This window comes from Sorghum bicolor, chromosome 8 (genome assembly GCF_000003195.3).
Source record: "Sorghum bicolor cultivar BTx623 chromosome 8, Sorghum_bicolor_NCBIv3, whole genome shotgun sequence".
In the NCBI taxonomy this organism is placed as follows: domain Eukaryota; kingdom Viridiplantae; phylum Streptophyta; class Magnoliopsida; order Poales; family Poaceae; genus Sorghum; species Sorghum bicolor.
In genome coordinates, this window is record NC_012877.2 from 57,647,621 (window position 1) to 57,667,861 (window position 20,241).

The 20,241-nt window shown below is 47.9% G+C and overlaps 2 protein-coding genes across 2 annotated transcripts; both read right to left on the reverse strand.

Annotated features, from left to right (window-relative positions):
• On the reverse strand, positions 64-3,695 carry LOC8069702 (GDP-Man:Man(3)GlcNAc(2)-PP-Dol alpha-1,2-mannosyltransferase). The gene is made up of 7 exons (XM_002443396.2): positions 3,370-3,695; positions 2,203-2,489; positions 1,572-1,758; positions 1,307-1,375; positions 1,026-1,219; positions 830-939; positions 64-603 (listed from the first exon to the last, which is right to left on the reverse strand). Exons 1-7 carry the CDS (start codon positions 3,658-3,660, stop codon positions 359-361), a joined length of 1,383 nt encoding a protein of 460 aa, XP_002443441.1. The 5' UTR covers positions 3,661-3,695; the 3' UTR covers positions 64-358.
• Positions 4,828-6,352, reverse strand: LOC8074284 (aspartic proteinase nepenthesin-1). Its single transcript, XM_002443397.2, has one exon. It carries the CDS (start codon positions 6,335-6,337, stop codon positions 5,006-5,008), a length of 1,332 nt encoding a protein of 443 aa, XP_002443442.1. The 5' UTR covers positions 6,338-6,352; the 3' UTR covers positions 4,828-5,005.

Below are 20,241 nucleotides of genomic sequence, written 5' to 3' on the forward strand. Positions count from 1 at the left end.
GAAGCTTTTGCTCAGCACAAAGTTCAGGTAGAAGCATTCGATTTCACGAAGATGAACTTGAAATTTGAAAGAACAACCGCAAGAAAGATTCAAAACCGTGCACCATGATCACCATTCTGAATTCTACATCGCTGATCAAATTTAGTGATATAGCACCAAGCGCTGTTGACATATAATTTTCTGTGGTCTATTTCTGTACAGTAGTGTTACACGATGCACATACACAGACAGTCTAGGAAAAGGGAGCAGCTCAAAACAAAACCATGCCAATTCAATGCACCTTGCAGTCTTTCCGTGTATCATGTGAAACTTGTTAGACAATTCAGATTGTTAGGAGGAAACGGCAGCTTGTCAGGACTCAGGCTTCCCTTGCTGACAAAATATGGCGAACAGCCTCAGTGAAATCTTCATGGAATCTCTGATCTGAAAATCTTTGTGCACGTTTCCTAGCCACAGCTGCCATTTCTTGCCTCTCTGACTCTCGCATCCTCAAGACCTTGATAATTGCTTCAGTGTATTCTTCCTTCTCGGAGGCTAGAAATCCCGTTTGATGCCCATCCTCATCTAGCACAATGTCCATCATTGGGCCTGCTGATTTATGTGCTGCAAAAGATGTGGAAAGCACTAAGTGTTATGTTTCCAAGATTAAAGTATGTATCAAAGAAATGACTTATGCACCAGTCTTTTTAATTGGTGCCATCAGAAAATCGAAAATATGTATGTCCAATCTCACCTTCAGTGGCATTTCGCACAAAGCTTTAAATTTACACATTACCTTAGTATTTAATCCAAACAATTGAAGGAATATGAAACTCAGGCAATTACTTACCAATTGGAATAGCACCAGCTGCCATATACTCAACAACACTTATTCCAAAATGTTCATCTGTCATCGAATGGAGCCCAGAAATGGCACCCCCAAGAAGTCGTACCAGGTCGCTGTTAACCAAATGATCCTACCAGTTAACCAACAGAAGAACATGCATGGTGAGAATTTTTTTTAAGTACTATGCAGAATACAGTACCTGTAAGAAATATCCCTGTGGAACTCCACAAGCTCATCTATTTGCAGTTCAGTGGATCTGTCCTTAAGTTTTTGTAGTCTGTCCAGATCCTCTTTATTCCGGCAACTACCAACAAATTGAAGCTTTGGCTTAGGAAAATCAGGATCAAGCCTTTGAAGAGCAAGTGCAAATGCCTCCAGCTGAAGACCATGGGCCTGGTGGAAGAGCAAGATAGATAAATGTTACTCTGAAGTGGGTGACTGTAAGTTAAGCTTTTATATTTGAATCTTGACATGACATACCTTTTCTGGGCGGAACTGTGCAACTGAAATAAAAATAGGAGGTGTTGTTGGTCTTTCCAGGGGAAGCACCTGCGTTATAAACCAAATGTTTCAGATGAAAACTAAGAAAATCATCTTTATTTAATTTAATAACATAATAGGTTATCAGGAAGAATAATTAGTTAATTTGCTTACAAAATGTGTTCAGATAATGAGCACATAATTGATTGATTATGATTCATAAGAAAAGTTTTGCAACACAGATGGTTGCAGTCTATAGACATGCCTGAAGAGAAGAAGTATCACATGGAGGGTACACCCTCTTAGTATGCTCTGGGATCTTCCAAATGTTTAAAATATGGGATCTTGTCCATGACGAATTAACCATTACAAGATGTGCACATGAACCCACCAGACCATATAACCAACTGAATATGGTATAGTAGAGGATTTTGCATCGGGACAGCCAAATGCTACAGTAGAATGAGTGCCCAATTAGTTTCCATGGTCATTATTATTACATAAGAACAGAAAGATATCATAATTGATGACATATACAGAAACAAAGATAATTAGGACCTCATCCATAGCTATGGAAACAACAAATCACATCTGGATTGCCAAACCAGATGTCAAGCCAATGAGTGGGCAAAATAATTACTAGTTGAGCATTACTTGATCCTATTAATCTATATGTGACATCTTAAGGAAGAAATATGTGCTAATAAAGAGCTTAGGATAAATTCAGACAACACTCAGGATAAACATGCATAGTTAGCTAGCTCATTATTGGTGATTTTATCATGTTTCGTGCTTTGGTTTCTCAGATACAGTAATGCATCATGTTTTTTCTGTATCACATATATTGGTGCACCAATAAAAAGGAGTTGAAGCTAATCACTATGTGCAGTGCATACCTTCCTGCGATACGGGAGTTGTTATTGTACATAGAACTGCGGTGCTTAACACGTTCAACCATATCAGAACTGATTGTAGGGTAATGGGTGTAGCAGATGACTTTGCAACCAAATAGCCGAGCCAGTGGATATGTAAAAGCATAGCCACTTGTATCAAAGTAAAACATGGGGGTAAAATTAGTAAGGGCCTCCCATGCAAGATAAACGGAGCCAAGACTTTGCCCAATCATTGTGAAGTGGGGATAGGTGCTTGCTTCGATCCACTTTCTCTTATTCAAGTGAACAACCTGAAAATGCAGTCCAAACAAACCATTAGTAGTGCTGGTATGTCACAGCTGCTAAAAGAATTTCTTTAGTTAATTTTGTAAACACGATAGGGAAATGCTGTAGTACGGAAGGTAACACACATTTCCCTCGCTCAGTGAGTTACTAAAGCCACATTTCATTTATACTATAATGACATAGATTTAAATCCCTATATACAGTAGAGGCACTTCACTCAATTTAGCCTTTTCAGACTATATTTGGCATTATTGTTGTTTCCTTTCACTAGGATTCCAACTTTATCTGCAATGGATTCAGACTAGGGAGGTAATCACATATTTTCCATGCGCATCTCTGAAACTGCCAGCTACCAATGTCTAATTTTGTACCATACAATGTATTTAGACCAGCAATAACAACAACCAGTTATAAATCAGCCAAGCAAATGATATAGAGCCCCAAAGGTTCAAGTAGGAAGCAAGAATAGTGTAATTGCATTACATGAACATAACTCCTAACACAGCTAACAACAGCTTCCAAGGAAGACAGGGAACTAGGCAAAAAGTTCGCATCGCATGTTCTACCATCGCTAGACAGCAGATTCCATGCAGCAATATAATGCAAGAAAAATTTAGACAAGGCAGTCGAAATAGTGTTATTCAGAATTGAGAGTCAGTATAAGTAAGCAGGTCCTAATATGAACAGGATTTCCAAAGCGGCGCAATGCTCAACTGAAATCAACAGGGCACGACTAATCAGCTGCACTAACATCAGTCACTTCAACTGAATCGAAGCAACTCTGCAGGACTTCAAGCAGCTCGAACCACCGAGATCCATTTTTTTTTTCTCTCTCTCTTTTTATTTACAAAGGATGAAACCCCGACCGATCAGGCGGCGCCGTACCTGCGGCGGGCGGAGGAGACGGACACCGAACCGGTCGAGCGCGCGCGCGGCGAGGGCGTCGGGCGCGGCGTCGGCATCGCCGGTGTAGACGGCGCAGGGGAGGTCCGGGCGGAGCTCCTGCACGGCGCGCACCGCGCACCAGAGCACGCGCTCGCCGCCGCCTCCGTCGTTGGTGTACGGGTGGAAGAACCCGGCGGCGTCCGCGGGGCGGCGGCGCGGGATTAGGAGGCGCCGGAGGACGGCGGCGAGGAGGGCGGAGAGGACGGCGACGAGGCCTGCCAAGATCGCCATGGACGCGACTGCCGACTGCGAGTCTAGTTGGGCTCGAGGAGGGTCCTTTTTTTTTTATGTCTGGCGAGCTTGGCCCATGGGCCGAAGAATTGACTTGGAAAAAAAAAACCTCTGTAAAAAAGCACTTGGAACTTTGAGGTTTCTTTTGGAGAAATTTCCTCTATATACTAGATTAAAAAAAATCCTCTATACTAATCTGTAGTTTGCTGAAATTGCATTAAAGCAACTTCGCCAGATTTCGTATACCTTTTGCCCTATAATTGGGTATAGGAGATCTCTCAAATGCAATTTCAATATATAGAACAGTTGTGCTAGAACAGATTATTCAAACACACATCATCTCTTGTGATCAATTTTTCTAGCACAACAGTTCTAGCACATCTCAAATGCTAGAAAAAGTTCTTGTTAAGATGAATTTGACCATGACACATGGAAAATGAAGAAGAATTCTTTCTAGCATTTTATTTTTCTAGATCTATCGCTGGCTATTGGATCAAGATTCTCAGAGCACAGGAATATGAAAACACACAAGCATAGATTTGCATGGAACTTACAATCGGAATCAAAATGCAGAAAAGTAATGATTGAAATTATTTTTGTTAAGAAAGAAACAATAATTTATGAGAGAGTGATATGTACTCCTTTTGATTCAAAAGAATATATAATTTCCTCCATGTAACACCATGGTCGACTAAAGTCATTTAGTTTAGTTTGAAAACATTTAGCTATTCAGGACTGTCTATTGTTTATAACTCTACAGCAATATATTATTGTTCTTAACTCAATATATATCTTAAATTCTGGATTTGCATCTGCATTTTTTTTTTCTCTCGAACACATAAAAAGGAATGTGCGGCGCTGTAGGGGGTCTAAAGGTTTTATAAGTGCATATCACCCCTCTAGGTCTTGTTTAGTTCCTAAAAAGTTTTGCAAATTTTTTCAGATTCCACGTCACATCCGAATCTTGCGGCACATGCATGGAACATTAAATATAGATTAAAAAATAACTAATTGCTTGCGAGATGAATTTTTTGAGCCTAGTTAATCCATGATTGAACAATATTTATCAAATACAAACGAAAATGCTACAGTATCTATTTTACAAAGAAAAAAATTGGAACTAAACAAGGCCCTAGTGCACCACTTCCACGCTAAGTTGTTTTTACATTGGCCAAAAGACAACAACTTGGTTCATTCACATATATTAAGTACTCCTTCCGTTTCAAACTTTATGTTTTGTTGTTTTAGATACAATAGCTTTTACTGTATAGACATAATTAGTACTAGGTAAGTAATAATAATTATGTATGTGCATATCAATCATCATCTCCATAAAAGTTGGTAATCAGATAGTGCTGCAATCGGCGTTCTGGAAGGAGAGCCGTCCCCCGCCGACGTCAAAGAGGATGTGCATGTTCTGCTGCTGGAAGTTGCCGATGATGCTCTGCAGGTACCCTCTGACGATCGCCATGCAGGCCGTCGACTTCTCCAGCGGGGCCCAGTAGTTCTCGGGCGGCAGGGCCATGTCCGCGCCGCCGCTGAAGTGGAGCACCAGCGTCGGCACCACCCTGTCCAGGTCGCCGCGTGCCACGCACAGCGCCATGCCACCGTCGTCCTCCCCCGGCGGCGGCACGAGGCTTCCGTTCAGCTGCCGGGCAAGCTCCCCCATCAGCGGCTCGTACGCGTCCTCGACCAGCGACGTGAAGGGGCTGCCGGAGTCGATGATGACGCCGCCCTCCCAGAACCCCTCCTCGACTTCCTGGAGATCGAACGCCGTGCTCGGGATGGCCAGCTTGGTCTCGCCCACGGTGATCCCCACCAGCGGGAGGTAGTAGAACGTGCTGTAGGGGTAGTCCTTGGGGCTCTCCACGAACGCCATGGACATCACGGCCCCGCCGCCGCCGCTCAGGCTCGCCGCGGCGCCGACGAACAGGTGGCTCGACGCGCCGTTGTTGTGGAAGTAGGGCGTGAGGCAGTAGGAGAACCTCTTGGCGCCCGTCTGGGATGCCAGCGACAGGCGCCCGCGGCCGAGCCCTATGAGGCCCGACGCGCCGTGGAGCACGTCCGGCGCCGCGAACCGCGTGAAGCTCACGCACCCGAAGGCGAGCGTGGCACCGCCGGACTGGAAGGTGAAGGCGTCGGTGCCGAGGAACCCGATGATGCCGCCGGCGCCGTAGGTGACCCGGAACGTGCAGGTGCCGTCCAGGGCGCAGAAGTGCAGGTAGTTGCCCGCGCACGCCTTGTCCTGGCACGGCACGGGCGCGAAGCTGCCGGAGCTGGACGCGTTGAAGTAGGGCAGGTCCTGCCGCACGCAGACCTTGCGGAGGCACGCGGTGCACTGCGTCCAGATGAGGCTGCTGCCGGTGTCGATGAGGGCCTCCGCGCGCTGCGGCGGGTCGCCGACCATGTACTCCGCGATGTACTGCCGGGTCGCCCAGTGCACCGGCGCACTCACGCCGCCGCCTTCGGCACGCGTGGAGGCCAGGTTAATCTGGCGGCTGAGGGCGATGGCACGGCGCACGCGCTCCGGTGCGGTGTAGTTCCCCTTGGCGTCGACATGGGTGAGCTTCATGCGGATCCCTGTGTTGCTGGTGCCGCCACCGCCGCCGCCGCCGCTGCAGGTTAGGGCAGCGCTGAGGCACAAGAGCACGAGTAACACCAATGTTGTTGCCGCCATTGTGTTGTTTTGATCTGAGCTAGCTTATTCTTGTGCCCATGGAGATCTTATATAGTGGCTGTGCATGCATGGTGATCCTCTCATCTCCATTATCTTGTGGGTAAGCAATGGGTGGCCACGCACAAGACGGTTGACTTCAGGTTGACTCACCTGTTATTATCGTCACAAAATACTGCCACAGCTTCGGTAAGGACAGGACAATGATGCAGAGGAACATCAAGCAGCATTTTTTGGGATTTATTTTAGGGATAACGGCGTTCACAAACTCAAACACGCCATGCGTTATGCGCTCACGCGCTCGCGCGACCCATACGCCACCCCGCTAGAGAGGAAGGAGAAGACTTGACCGGGGTGGGGTTAGGGTTTCGGGAGGAGAAGGGATGTCGTCCGCTGGGGCGGTGGGAGACACCGTCGGTTAGGCGGGATTGATGGTGGGGGCGTCATGGCGGAGTGATCACTGGTTGCCCTGTGATTAGGGGAGAGCGTGGTCGAGGGAGCAGTGACACGAGGTGGGTGCCATGGTGAGGCGATGGGAGCTTGCGGCCGCGAGTGGTGCACTACTATAGATATGACAATCACTTCGACTTTTAAAAAACCAACAATGATAGCCTATCACTATTGTTTTTGGGCTAAAACCGGTAGTGATAGGATCAACCGACACATATTTGGGTCTTCACTGTCAGTTCATATCACTGTCGGTTTTAGTCAAGAATCAATGCAGGTTTTAGCCAAGAACCAACACTGATATTATCATTTGTGACTTGAACTGATAGTGATATACTATAAGAAAACATCATAAGTTTCTCATATGATGTCTGATGAAGATAAACTTTATGCCAAAGTTGTAGTACTCGATGAGATCTACAACTTTGTAGTTTAAACTGTTTTAATTTAAGATCTTTTAGATGTCCAAATATATTTATTTGAAATCAACTGCCTAACAAAAATTACGTTTGATTTCTAAAATTTAAAATTTGAATTTTTCAAATGATCTCGAATGGAAAAATGCCCAAAGCAAAAGTTGTAGATCTCGAAAAGTTATGCAACTTCCTAGTTGATAACTTTTCTCTTCGAAATCATATACTACTTCAATATACTGGTTAAAACTAAAATTTTAAATTATTGAAGAACTCTGATTTCTTTTTTAATCTCTGTTAAAACTTGTAACTAGTCTTTATCTCTCATACTAACTTTAAATTTGATGATTTTTCCTAAAAATTTCTAAAAAATCATGCTCTATCAATTTACTGTGTTATTATAACTATTGTTTTATCTATTTTTTTATATGACTGTATTTTATCTATTTGAATTTTCAATTTCAAAAAATAATAATTTCAAACATCATTTTGGAACACTAAATGATTTTAGCTAAAAAGTTATGAATATAGAAGTCGTAGAACTTAAGATCTACAATTTTTATTTTGGTTATTTCTTTATCCAATAAAGTGGTAGTAACATTATTAGCAACATTTGTGAACAATGTTATAACCACTACGTCGGATGAATAAATGACCAAATAACCAAAATAAAAAATATAGATCTCGGAAAGTTATGAAACTTTATAGTTGATAACTTTTCGATTTAAAATCATCTTGTCAAGGAAAACTATGTTTAAATTTTTAAAAAATTTAAATTTGAATTTGTAAAGACCTCACATGGATAAAAAGCAAAAATAAAAAATTGTCGATCTTAAAAAGTTATGAAACTTTGTAGTGGATAATTTTTTTCATTTGAAATCATCTTATTATGGAAAACTATATTTGAATTTCTCAAATTTAAAATTCAAATTTTGCAACCGACCTTAGATGGAGAAACTACCAAAATGAAAGTTGTGGAAGTCAAAAAGTTATAAAACTTTAAAATTGATAACTTTTTTATTTAAATTCGTTTAGGGTCTCAAATACTTATTTTAAAATCGGACGAATATAAAATGGCTAGAGTAAAAATCTGATTTGGATACAAGTAACTTGCAGGTGGCGTGGTTAAGGGGCCAAAGACGCGCATGAAGTCAGGGATTCGTGCGCTGGTGGCCACGATGCATGCGTTTTTCGCACGAAACATATTAAGTGAGGCCTTGTTTACTTCCCAAAAAATTTTGCAAAATTTTTCAGATTCCCCGTCACATCGAATCTTTAGACGCATGCATGGAGTATTAAATATAGATAAAAATAAAAACTAATTGCATAGTTTGGTCGGAATTGATGAGATGAATCTTTTGAGCCTAGTTAATCCATGATTGGACAATATTTGTCACAAACAAACGAAAGTGCTACAGTACCTGTTTTGCAAAATTTTTTGGAACTAAACAAGGCCTGACTCTGACTTACAATGGTGCGGCTGACAAGTGGGGGCTCTCCAAGTTTTTTTAAAAAAAATCCTGTTTTTCAATGTTTTTTTTTGGCTTTTCCATATCACTCTTGGTTCTACAGTAGTGTCAATTTTTAAGAATTGACAGTGATGTGAGGGGTGGGGGTAGAGGCGGCGCTGGCAACAAAGAATACAGGGGTATACGTAAGTGTCAGCTAACAATTCAGCACTTACCACGGTCTACAAGGCGTCAAGGCCATGGCAATAGCAACAATCTTCTCTCCTCACCGCTCTCACCAATACAGAATAGTGGTCCCACAAAAGCGTCATAAAACCATAGTGAAGGAATTGTCAGCTACAACAGCATCGTAAAACCATAGTGAAGGATATTACATTTCTTATTATAGACAAACTTGAGAAACCAAGGTGTTTGGTGTTCTTTTCCACATTGTGCTATATCATAACTCAAGTTTCGCCATATTAGGGCCTTGTTTAGTTCCAAAAAAAAATTTGCATATTTTTTTCATATTTCCTGTCACATCGAATCTTTAGACACATGCATTGAGTATTAAATATAGACGAAAATAAAAATTAATTGCACAGTTTGGTCGGAATTGACGAGACGAACTTTTTGAGTCTAGTTAGTCCATGGTTGGACAATATTTATCAAATACAAATGAAAATGCTACAATGTCGATTTTTCAAAAAATTTTGAAACTAAACGAGGCCTAGGATGAACATATATATACTTTGGTCCAAAAGTATTCTTTTTTTTTGTCCTTGGGACACATGTCCTTGTCCGTTCTTGTGACCTAGACCATCGGATGTGCATTGTGGTACGTGCACAACGAGAGACAAATACTATTATTTCACATATCACAAATACATATCCAATATTCCGCACTGTTTTAGTACTATATACAAGACGCATAAACAAGTCTGACATGCTACATGTCCGTCAACTAGCAAACAACATCAATTTTTATAGCGTGCTGCATTTGTGTGGCACGATGAGCAAGTCAAACCAAACAGGTCCCACCAAACGGAAAACAAGGTTGTTTCAAATTCATAGCATTAGATTCCTGTTTGACTTTATCTTGTAGTTAAACCTGTCACATATATATTGACCATAGCCAGGCATCTCTAAGGCCCTGTTTAGATTAGAGATAAAAAATTTTTAGATGTCACATCGGATGTGTCGAAAAGATGTCGGGAGGGTTTTTAGAAACTAATAAAAAAACAAATGACATAGCTGATCTAAGAAACTACAAGACAAATCTATTAACTATATTAATCTGTCATTAGCACATGTGGGTTACTGTAGCACTTATGGCTAATCATGGACTAACTAGGCTTAAAAGATACGTCTCACGATTTTCAACCAAACTTTATATATATTTAATGTTCTATGCATGTGTCCAAAGATTCAATAGGATGGATGAAAAAATTTTAGATGAGAAACTAAACAGGGCCTAAAACAAAAATAAAACATAGTTCACTAGTCTTGTCCTTGTCGACGAAAGTTGGTCGGCAGTCTACCTTGGGGTATACCCACGGTAGTAGTTTATCGGTAGACGGTGCGCAAACTGCGAACTTGATGGTGACGCAAGACACGGACAAGCTTTTTATCCAGGTTCGGCCGCCGAGTTGACGTAATACCTACGTCCTGCGTCTGGTTGTATTGATTTGTGTTGAGAGAATAATGGTGTCCTAGGGGGGTCCCTTGCCCCTCCTTATATAGTCCGGAGGGCAAGGTTACAGATCTGGAAACTAATCCTAGTCGGTTACAATTGCCATAGATAGTTCGATATCAATTCCTATTCTAACCGACTAGAATCCTGCTTGATCTTCACGGCTTGTTCCCTTGCGCGAAACTCCAAGCTGTCGGATCAAGCTTTGAGCTTGTCTCGTAATGGGCCAAGTCTCCTGGCCCAAGTCTAGCCGTAAGGGTATAGGGGTTTATACCCCCACAGCTAGTCCCCGAGCACCATGTATTGTGAAGTAACACGCCATCTTGAGCTTCTTCGACCAATGAACTTTTGACATCTTCAATCAGCATGAAATTCACCCAGACAGTTGCGACGGTATTTTGACCAAATCTAAACATATTTGATCAACATTGACATCGAAGAAGCCAATTGTTCGAAGAATGCATGGTGCTCTTGAGAAAAAATATTTCCTTCCTCGTGAAGTGTGCCCACTTTACTTTTCTGAAAAGTATAGTCTTTAAAAAAGCAAGCATATTCACCGCAAGGTGAAGTGTGCCCACTTAGTCTCCGAGCCTGGTAGTAGGTGAAGTAGGTACGTGGTGCCAGGGTCTAAAAAGAAAATCATAGAAATTCTAAAACTGAGATGCATCGCCAGATGCATCGTACCGATGTAGTCCCCGAGCTTGCTGGAAGGCGAAGTATGAGCCTTGTAGCAAGGTCTAAAAAATTGAATTTACCAGTCCCCAATCATATCATGCTCATCTGCAATTGAATAGACAAATCGACCAGTCCCCGAGCTTATAACGCTCGGTGGTCGGTACAGTCCCTGAATTCTCAAATTGGTGGGCTGGTCGACCAGTCCCCGAGCGTATAGTGCTCGGTGGTCGGTGCAGTCCCCAAACTCTCAAATTGGTGAGCTGGTCGACCAATCCCCGAGCGTACAATGCTCGGAGATCGATACAGCCCGCTGATTCCCGAACTAATAGACTAGGCGACCAGTCCCCGAGCATCAAGCGCTCGGTGGTCGGTGCAGTCCCAATAAATTTAACGACCAGTCCCCGAGCATCAAGTGCTCGGTGGTCGGTGCATTCCTTGAAGTTCCGAGTTGATAGACTGGACGACCAGTCCCCGAGCATCAAGTGCTCGGTGGTCGGTTCAGTCCTTGGATTGTTGACACTCTACCATGTTCTGTCTGCTTGTCTTGAAAAATTTTACCACATAAAGGTTGACGTGACGAGACCTCCTGACGGGATGTCAGATGACAGCATGAAAAGTTGCGCCTGGCAACTGTACAGCCGCCCTTTGCGTGGTTTGAGAAAAGGAAACCATCAATTTGTACGAAAACTACGCCGCATTAATTGTCGATAATCATTGAAAACCGAAGCGCCGCGTCCGCCGTATGGCCCACCCACTTCCCCAGAATGCGGGAAGTGGGAGGGGTGGAGTTGCGATTTATAAAATCCTAACATTAACCCCGCATTGCTTACCCTGCCATTGCCTTCAAGCTTTCCGCTCTCGCCTTCTTCAACCACCTGCACCCTCCTAGCTTGAAATCGCTCCCGCATCTCCAATGGCGAAGAGCGACTCCAAGAAGAGGGCCGAGCTGATGGCCAAGGAATGGAAGAAATCCCGCAGCACCGCAAAGTCCCTCGGTGACCTCGTCGATATGGGACTGCTGCACAGCCCGGAGCTCGGCGGCTGGAGAGCGCCTGAGGGGGAGAGCTACCCCGACCCCCGCGCCGGTGAGATCGTAGTGTTCGAGGATTTCCTTAAGAGGGGTTTTGGGGTGCCTGTTCATCCTTTTCTTCAAGGTCTTCTTTTGTATTATGAGATCGGGATTTGCAATCTGCACCCGAACTCAATTCTTCTCATTTCCACTTTTATCCATCTGTGCGAGTCCTATGTTGGCATAGAGCCGCACTTCGATCTCTTTCGCTATCTTTTTTGTTTAAGAAAAAAGGGAGCGGTTGGAGGCTCCAAGGTTGCAGGTGGAGTATACCTCAACCTTCGCGACGGGATGAAGAACCGTTATCTGCACTGCCCATGGAACACTTCCCTAAACGAATGGTACAAGAAGTGGTTCTACATCAGGGAAGAACCGGGCAGCTCCACGTTCTGCGACGTGGGGTACATACCCGAGAAGAGGATAAGCTGGACCAACCGCCCAGAGTTCGACGGCCAAGTGGCGGACCTGATGAAGCTGATCGACTGGTCGCGATTGGACGGGCTAGGCGTGGTCGGCAACTTTGTATGTCGTCGGGTGATGCCCTGCCAGAAGAGGGTGCATTCGGCATACGAGTATGTCGAGAGCCTGGACCCGACCAGGATGCGGTCTGAGGTCTTGGAGAAGGCAGAGGTGCAGCAGCTGTTGAACGAGCTGTTCAACTTCGCGGACGGGGGCTTCGTCCGTGGCAGTGATCGGGTGCAAGCCTTCAAGTTGGGGCGACCAACACCTAAGGTATCTTACCAGTTATTTCTCCTTAGCAGTTATTATTGTCAGCTGCTGACTTGTCTTTGTTACTTTTGCAGATCGGAGATGTTGACCGGTGCACAGTGTATGTGTCACTGGCGCCTGGGATGGAGAATCCCGCAGGGGAGGATCCGCCGGTGGAGGACGCTGCTCGGTGTGATCGGTACACCAGCAGTGAAGAGGAGCAAGCCCGTCCGGCCCCGACCACCGAGGAGAGAGTGGCGGGGAAAAGGCCGTTAGCAGCAGATCCTTCGCCTGCGCCGACGCTGCCGGCAGAGAGCAGCCAAGCGTCAAAGCGCCGTCGGCTCGTCCGGATCACCGACGACGACGACGAGGAGGAGGAGGAGGCCGCACCGTCGCTGGTCCGAAGGCCTCGTAGCCGCCCGGATAGTGCACCGACCACTACTGATCGGGTGGCCAGCGACCCTCCTGCGCCGCATGTTATGGAAACGGGGGCGCAGGTGCCGACCGGCAGGGCTAGGAGGAGGTTCACCGTGGCCCATCGTCGATCAGACCTGTGAGTGTTCAACTTACGTACTTTGGCGATTGTTTTTGTTTTTTTTTGAAAATGCTGCTTTGTTCTTTAGCGTGGCGTCGGACGTCAACCCCGACCACGCCGCCGACCAGAGGGTGGCCGAGCCTGCTTGTGCCGCTGAGGACGCCACGCCGCAGACCACACATCAGCCTGCGGCGATGGCTGCTGCTACAGGCGCCGAGGAAGAGTCTGCCCCGGCGAGTGTCGCGGCGAGCACTCCGCTGAGGGATGGGGAGGCAGCAAGGACCGCTCCTCCGAGTAGCGTCACAGAAGGGGAAGACAGAGCCCCGACCCCTCCCCCTGCCGAAGAGAGGGGAGTCCCAACGCCACCCCGGGCGGGGGCCTCTTCGTCCGCAGGCTCCCCGGGCCTGGTCCAGGGGCCGGTGATGCCTGCGACCACGACTGGTGGCGGTGCGGCGAACGACGAAACCCAGGCGGCCTCCGACGACGAGGTGGAGGAGATAGAAGGTCGCCCCCGTGATGGCCGCCAGCATGTGTACGTGTGGCGCCAACGCGGGGACCACTTCATCGGGCACGAAGAGCTCGCGGAGACGGAGGAGGCCGACAGGGTAGAGCGCGCGGCCAAGCGTCTCGTGGATGAAGTCAAGGTAGGTGGTCTGTGCATTGTTCAGCAGGTATATGTAGCGCTCCTGTGCTCAACATATGTGTTTCCTTGCAGGGCGCGACTAGTCCCCGAGCGTACAATGCTCGGAGATCGATACAGCCCGCTGATTCCCGAACTAATAGACTAGGCGACCAGTCCCCGAGCATCAAGCGCTCGGTGGTCGGTGCAGTCCCAACAAATTTAACGACCAGTCCCCGAGCATCAAGTGCTCGGTGGTCGGTGCGTTCCTTGAAGTTCCGAGTTGATAGACTAGACGACCAGTCCCCGAGCATCAAGTGCTCGATGGTCGGTTCAGTCCTTGGATTGTTGACACTCTACCATGTTCTGTCTGCTTGTCTTGAAAAATTTTACCACATAAAGGTTGACGTGACGAGACCTCCTGACGGGATGTCAGATGGCAGCATGAAAAGTTGCGCCTGGCAACTGTACAGCCGCCCTTTGTGCGGTTTGAGAAAAGGAAAGCATCAATTTGTACGAAAACTCCGCCGCATTAATTGTCGATAATCATTGAACCGACCACCGAGCATTATACTGTTTGGGATCCCGAATCTGTGTATGATTTGATTGAGGAACTCCACGGCCTTCTCGGAGGTTGCCTTGACCAGTGGCATGTATTCAATCCACTTTGAAAACTTGTCGATTAATATGAAGATGAACTTGAAGTTACCAGGGGCCGGTTTAAATGGCCCGATCATGTCGAGCCCCCAGCAAGCGAAAGGCCAGGACGACGGTATAGTTTGAATCTCATGAGCAGGCACGTGGGTCCGTTTAGCGAAGAACTGACATCCCTCACAGTGCCGGACTAGTTTTTCTGCGTCGTTGACCGCGGTTGGCCAATAAAAACCTGCTCGGAAGGCTTTCCCGACCAGCGTTCTCGAGGCAGCATGATTGCCGCAGGATCCAGCATGTATGTCGTCTAGGAGCTTGATGCCATCATCTTGGGATATGCATTTGAGCACCACTTCAGAACTTGCATTTTTTCGCATAAGTTTGCCTTCCACCAGTATGTAATTCTTTGATCGTCAAATGAGGCGCTCGTTCTCTGTTTTATCTTGAAAGCCTGTCCCGTCCGATATATACCGGATGAATGGGGTGCGCCAATCGCGGTTACTGGTTGTCGGAGTAACGTCGTCTATGAGCATTGCCTCAATAGGTTGCTTTTCGGGCGGATCTTTGCCCACACTTGGCTCATGGATGTCCTGGACGAAAACACCTCGCGGGATCTGGGCCCGAGATGACCCTAATTTTGACAACGCATCTGCTGCCTGGTTCTTATCCCGGACCACGTGGATGTACTCTATGCCATAGAAGTTGGTTTCCCATTTGCGAATTTCTTTGCAGTAGAGATCCATCTTCTCGTGGGTTGCGTCCCATTCCTTGTTGAGCTGGTTGATAACTAAAGCGGAGTCGCCATAGACATAAAGGCGTTTGACTCCCAACTCAACGGCTAATCGTGTGCCGTGAAGGCATGCTTCGTACTCGGCGACGTTGTTTGATGCCGAAAAAAGGATCCTAAGGACGTAACGCAGTTTGTCCTTGTTGGGCGACACGAAAAGTACCCCAGCACCGGCGCCGTTGATGTTTAAGGACCCGTCGAAGAACATCGACCAGTGGTCGGAGACGTCGGGAACAGGAGGCTCGTTGAGATCCGTCCATTCTGCGATGAAATCGACCAGGGCCTGAGACTTGACTGTGGTGCGGCTCTGGAACTCCAAGGAGAATGGGCATAATTCCATTGCCCATTTTACAATTCTGTCGTTGGCGTCTTTATTGCGCAGGATATCCCCAAGAGGAAAACTGGTGGTTACCAAGACTCGATGGCCGTCGAAATAGTGCTTTAGCTTTCTTGATGTTATTAGGATGGCGTATATGAGCTTCTGTATTTGCGGATATCTGGCCTTAGACTCGTTTAGGACTTCGCTTATGAAGTAAACGGGTCTCTGGACCTTGTAGACGTGGCCTGGCTCGTCTCGCTCGACCACTATTGCCGTCGAAACAACCCTGTCAGTTGCAGCAATGTAAAGTAGTAGGTCTTCATTGGGCTGAGGCGCTGTAAGGACAGGCGGTGAAGTGAGAAAGGTCTTAAGCTGGGTGAACGCAACGTCAGCCTCTTCTGTCCAGGAGAATTTTTCTGACGCCTTCAGGAGTTTGAAGAAGGGGAGGCCTTTTTCTCCTAGTCTTGAGATGAAGCGGCTGAGAGCGGCCATACATTTGGTGAGCTTCTGAATATCCTTGACATTCTTAGGTGGTCGCATGTCAAGTACTGCTTTTACTTTTGAAGGGTTCGGCCGTATGCCGTCCCGACTGACGACGTTGCCGAGTAGTAGACCGGAGGGGACCCCAAAGATGCACTTTTTGGGATTGAGTTTCCACTTATACTTGTTTAGTGCTTTGAAGGTTCGGTCTAAGTTGTCGATTAGGGTGCTGGCGTCCCTTGTTTTGACGACGACGTCGTCTACATAAGCCTCGACGAGGTCGTCACGAATCTCGTCATGGAGGCATTGCTAGATGGCCCTTTGGTAGGTTGCCCCGGCGTTTTTGAGTCCGAAGGACATGGTCGTATAGCAATATGCGCCGAAAGGGGTGATGAAAGATGTTTTGATCTGATCATCTTCCTTTAGCGAGATCTGGTGATAACCAGAGTAGCAATCTAGAAAAGAAAGGAGTTCGCATCCGGCCGTTGAGTCGACCACCTCGTCGATGCGAGGGAGACCAAAAGGATCTTTAGGACAGTGTTTATTGAGATCAGTGTAATCAACGCACATTCTCCATTCATTATTCTTTTTGCGTACAAGAACCGGATTGGCAAGCCAATCGGGATGGTACACTTCTTTTATGAATCCAGCTGCTAGAAGCCGTGTTATTTCTGTCCTAATAGCCTCCTTTTTGTCACGAGCGAACCGTCGCAACTTTTGCTTGATGGGTCTTGCGGTCTTCGAGACATTTAAGGAGTGCTCGATCAGGTTTCGTGGGACGCCGGGCATGTCAGCAGGTTTCCATGCGAAAACGCTTACGTTGTCCCTTATAAACCTGACGAGCGCGTCTTCCTATTTAGGGTCTAGGTTGGCCTCGATGAGGGCCGTCTTCTCGGGACTGCCTTCAACCAGCTATACTTCCTTATGCTCCTTGGACTTTGAGTTCTTCCTGGCGGTCTCCTGCTCGGGTAGTCGAAGCTGGTCGGGAGGTAGCTGTGCAGCCTGGGTTACTGTCTCTGCCATGTGGATTGAGAGATCGATTGCTTCGGTGATCTTGAAGCTCTCCTCCTCGCAAGTGTATGCAGTGTAGACATTGCCCCTGACGGTTAGGACGCCTTTCTCCGTGGGCATTTTAAGGACCAGGTATGAGTAATGTGGGACTGCCATGAACTTTGTTAGCGACGGTCGGCCCAGTATAGCATGGTAAGTCCCATCAAAGTCAGCGACCACAAAGTTGACGAACTCTGTTCGGAAGTGGTCGGATGTGCCGAATTGGACAGGCAACGTTATCTGTCCGAGGGGCAGTGAACTCTGGCCGGGCAGGACTCCCCAGAACTGAGCGTCGTAGGGTTTTAGCTGTGCCGGAGATAGCTTGAGAGCGGGCAGGCTGTTACGGAAAAGGATGTCAATGGAGCTTCCTCCGTCCACGAGTACCCGCTCGAATCTGATGCTATTGATGCAGGGGTCCAAGATTAGAGGGAAACGACCTGGCTCTGGGATAGCGGCCCACTGATCCTTCCTGCTGAAGGAGATCTCTCTGTGTGACCACGGGGGGAATTTTGGGTCTGCGATCAGGTCATCCGAGCTGTCTATGTTGAGGCAGGCTCTTTTTAGGAGCTTTCTTTCTCGCTTAGATTCGATGGAGACCTTGCCCCCGAAGATGGAGTGGACCACGTCGGTGGGACTGACATACTGGTGTCGTGGGTCCCTATCTTGGTCCTCGTCCTCGTCTTCGTGGTCGCGTCCGTCTTGCTTCCCATTCTTCTTGGCAGAGTCGTCTTGGGCGGCCCATCGTGTGTAAATGTTTTTGAGGACGCGGCACTCTTCCATGGTATGGCTGGACTTTGGATGTAGTTGGCACGGTCCCTTCAACGTTTTGTTGTAGTCTTCTTGGTAGTCCCGCCGTCCGTTGGGGCGTTTGACCGTATTTACTTCGTGGTCATGGTCACGGGGGCGCTTTCCTCTGAAATCATCGCGGTTGTCGCGCCGCCTATCCCAACCCTCCCTGTGGTCACGGTTGTCGGGACGTCGGTGGTTCCTGTTGTCGAAACGACCGCGACTATCATCTCGCCGGGGAGGCTGGTCAGGACCTCTCGCATCGTCCCGAATGAGTTTTTCTGCGTCGTCGGCGTCGGCGTAATTTTTAGCCGTGGCGAGGAGCTCGGCCATCGTTGTTGTCCTTTTACGCAACAGCTTGTTCCTAAGTTCTTCATGGAAGCGCAGCCCCTTGATGAAAGCAGATATGGCCTCGTCGTGGGAAATCTTCGGGATCTTAAGGCGCATTTCTGAGAATCGCCGGATGTAATCGCGCAGAGGCTGGTTTTTCCTGTCCCTTATCCTTTCGAGGTCGTATTTGTTTCCAGGCTGCTCGCATGTGGCGATAAAATTGTCGATGAAGGCCTGGCGCAGCTCTTCCCAAGAGTCGAAGGAGTCCTCGGGCAGGCCAAGAAGCCACTGGTGACCAGCCTGGTCGAGGACTACTGGGAAGTAGTTGGCCATGACGTGCTCGTCTCCTGCTGCTGATCGGACGGCGATCTCGTAAAGAGTGATCCAGTTTTCCGGATTTTCCTTGCCGTCGTACTTTTTGAGTTTCTCGAGCTTGAAATTGCGGGGCCACACGACCTGGCGGAGATGTGAGGAGAACTGCCTCAGGCCCGGGGGGCCGTGAGTTGCATCATATTCGATACGATGCAGGTTTTCGTGGACTGCTCTCTCCGTGGCGCGCCTGTTGATGCGGTCTCGGGCGTCTTTGGGAGGGATGTTGTATCGAAGATCCCTGTGCTGGTTTACTTCCTGACCACGCCCATGGTTCTGCTCGCGGCGACCGCCAGCATCCCGACCGCCGTCGTCACGCCGTGAATTTTTTCGATGACCGTCGGTGGAACGGTGCGGTGAGGTCCGGCTGCGGTGAGTCTGGTCGGAGGTGGCCTCCGTATAGGAGACGGCTTGGACTCTTTTGAGCAGAGTGGCTGTCTGTCTCATTGCGGCGATCAGATGTGCTCGAACGCTGGTTCGGATGCCCTGGCAATCAGGAGTGTCAGGGAGCCGATCTAAATTGGCCATGGCCACAGCCACGTTGGCGCTTGGCATTTTGTAAACTGGCTGATCCCCGACCATGTCGAAAGCGTCGCTGAGATTATGCAGCGAGATTTGACGTTCCTCGTCCGCGCGTCGTCGGGCGCGATCGGCGTTACGTTGCTCGCGGAGCTGCCTCTGCTCGTCTGTTTCTCCATCGACGACCGGCTCATCGGCACTGACGTTGAAAACGATGTCTCCTCGCCGTGGTGGGAAGACCGGGAAACGAGAGAAGCCCGGAGGATGTGAAGGCAAATCCAGGTCGTAGTCCTCGTCGTCGGAGTTTATGACCTCGGTGGGGACGGAACCAGTGCTCGAGTTTGTGCTGGAGGCCTGGCCGTCCCGTAGCTCTCGGATCGTCACCATGTTGACGTAATGACGAGCTGGTTGACCGTTCCGTTTTGGCAGCCAACCCGCCTTGTTGAAAAGGGATTGGACGTGCCGTGAGTAGAGGGAGGCCGAGTTGTTCAGACCGCATGGGTAATCCTCCTCCGGGTTAGCCTCACGCTTGACGAATCGTCCTGAGGGAATTGAGGTTATTGTCATAGACGTTCTCAGCCGTTCGTGTGTAACGACACGAGTTGGCCGGTGGGATTTGAAAAAATCCGTTAGAGCGGCTTGATCAGGCTGCCGCGAGATCCCATCTACTAGTTGGGAAGCTTCGAGTAGCTTGGAATCAGCGCGATCAAGTGCTTGGAGAAGGTCCGAGCAGTCGACCTCCTTCCCCTTGTAGCGTGGGAGTGGTGGTCGGGCGCTCGGTGCCGTCATCCGAGTGGTCGGAGGCGACGTCATCCCAGATTGGATCTGGGTTTCTTCTGAAACCGTGGTCGTGAGACCACCGCCGCGCGTCGTCCACGTGATCTGGCCGACGGTGAACGTGAGGCCTTCAGGTACGGCCGCGGAAGCTGGAACTATGACCATCTTGTTCGTCGGAGAAGTTGTACGCACACGCCCTACCTGGCGCGCCACTGTCGACGAAAGCTGGTCG

What these genes read in the sequence shown, in the direction of transcription:
- LOC8074284 (XM_002443397.2), bottom strand. Translation starts at nt 6,337, where the DNA reads ATGGCGGCAACAACATTGGTGTTACTCGTGCTCTTGTGCCTCAGCGCT.
- LOC8069702 (XM_002443396.2), bottom strand. Translation starts at nt 3,660, where the DNA reads ATGGCGATCTTGGCAGGCCTCGTCGCCGTCCTCTCCGCCCTCCTCGCC. An exon ending in GTCTCCTCCGCCCGCCGCAG is followed by an intron (nt 2,490 to 3,369) that starts GTACGGCGCCGC and finishes CTGCATTTTCAG; the next exon opens with GTTGTTCACTTGAATAAGAG. An exon ending in CACAGGGATATTTCTTACAG is followed by an intron (nt 940 to 1,025) that starts GTACTGTATTCT and finishes TTTGGTTAACAG; the next exon opens with CGACCTGGTACGACTTCTTG.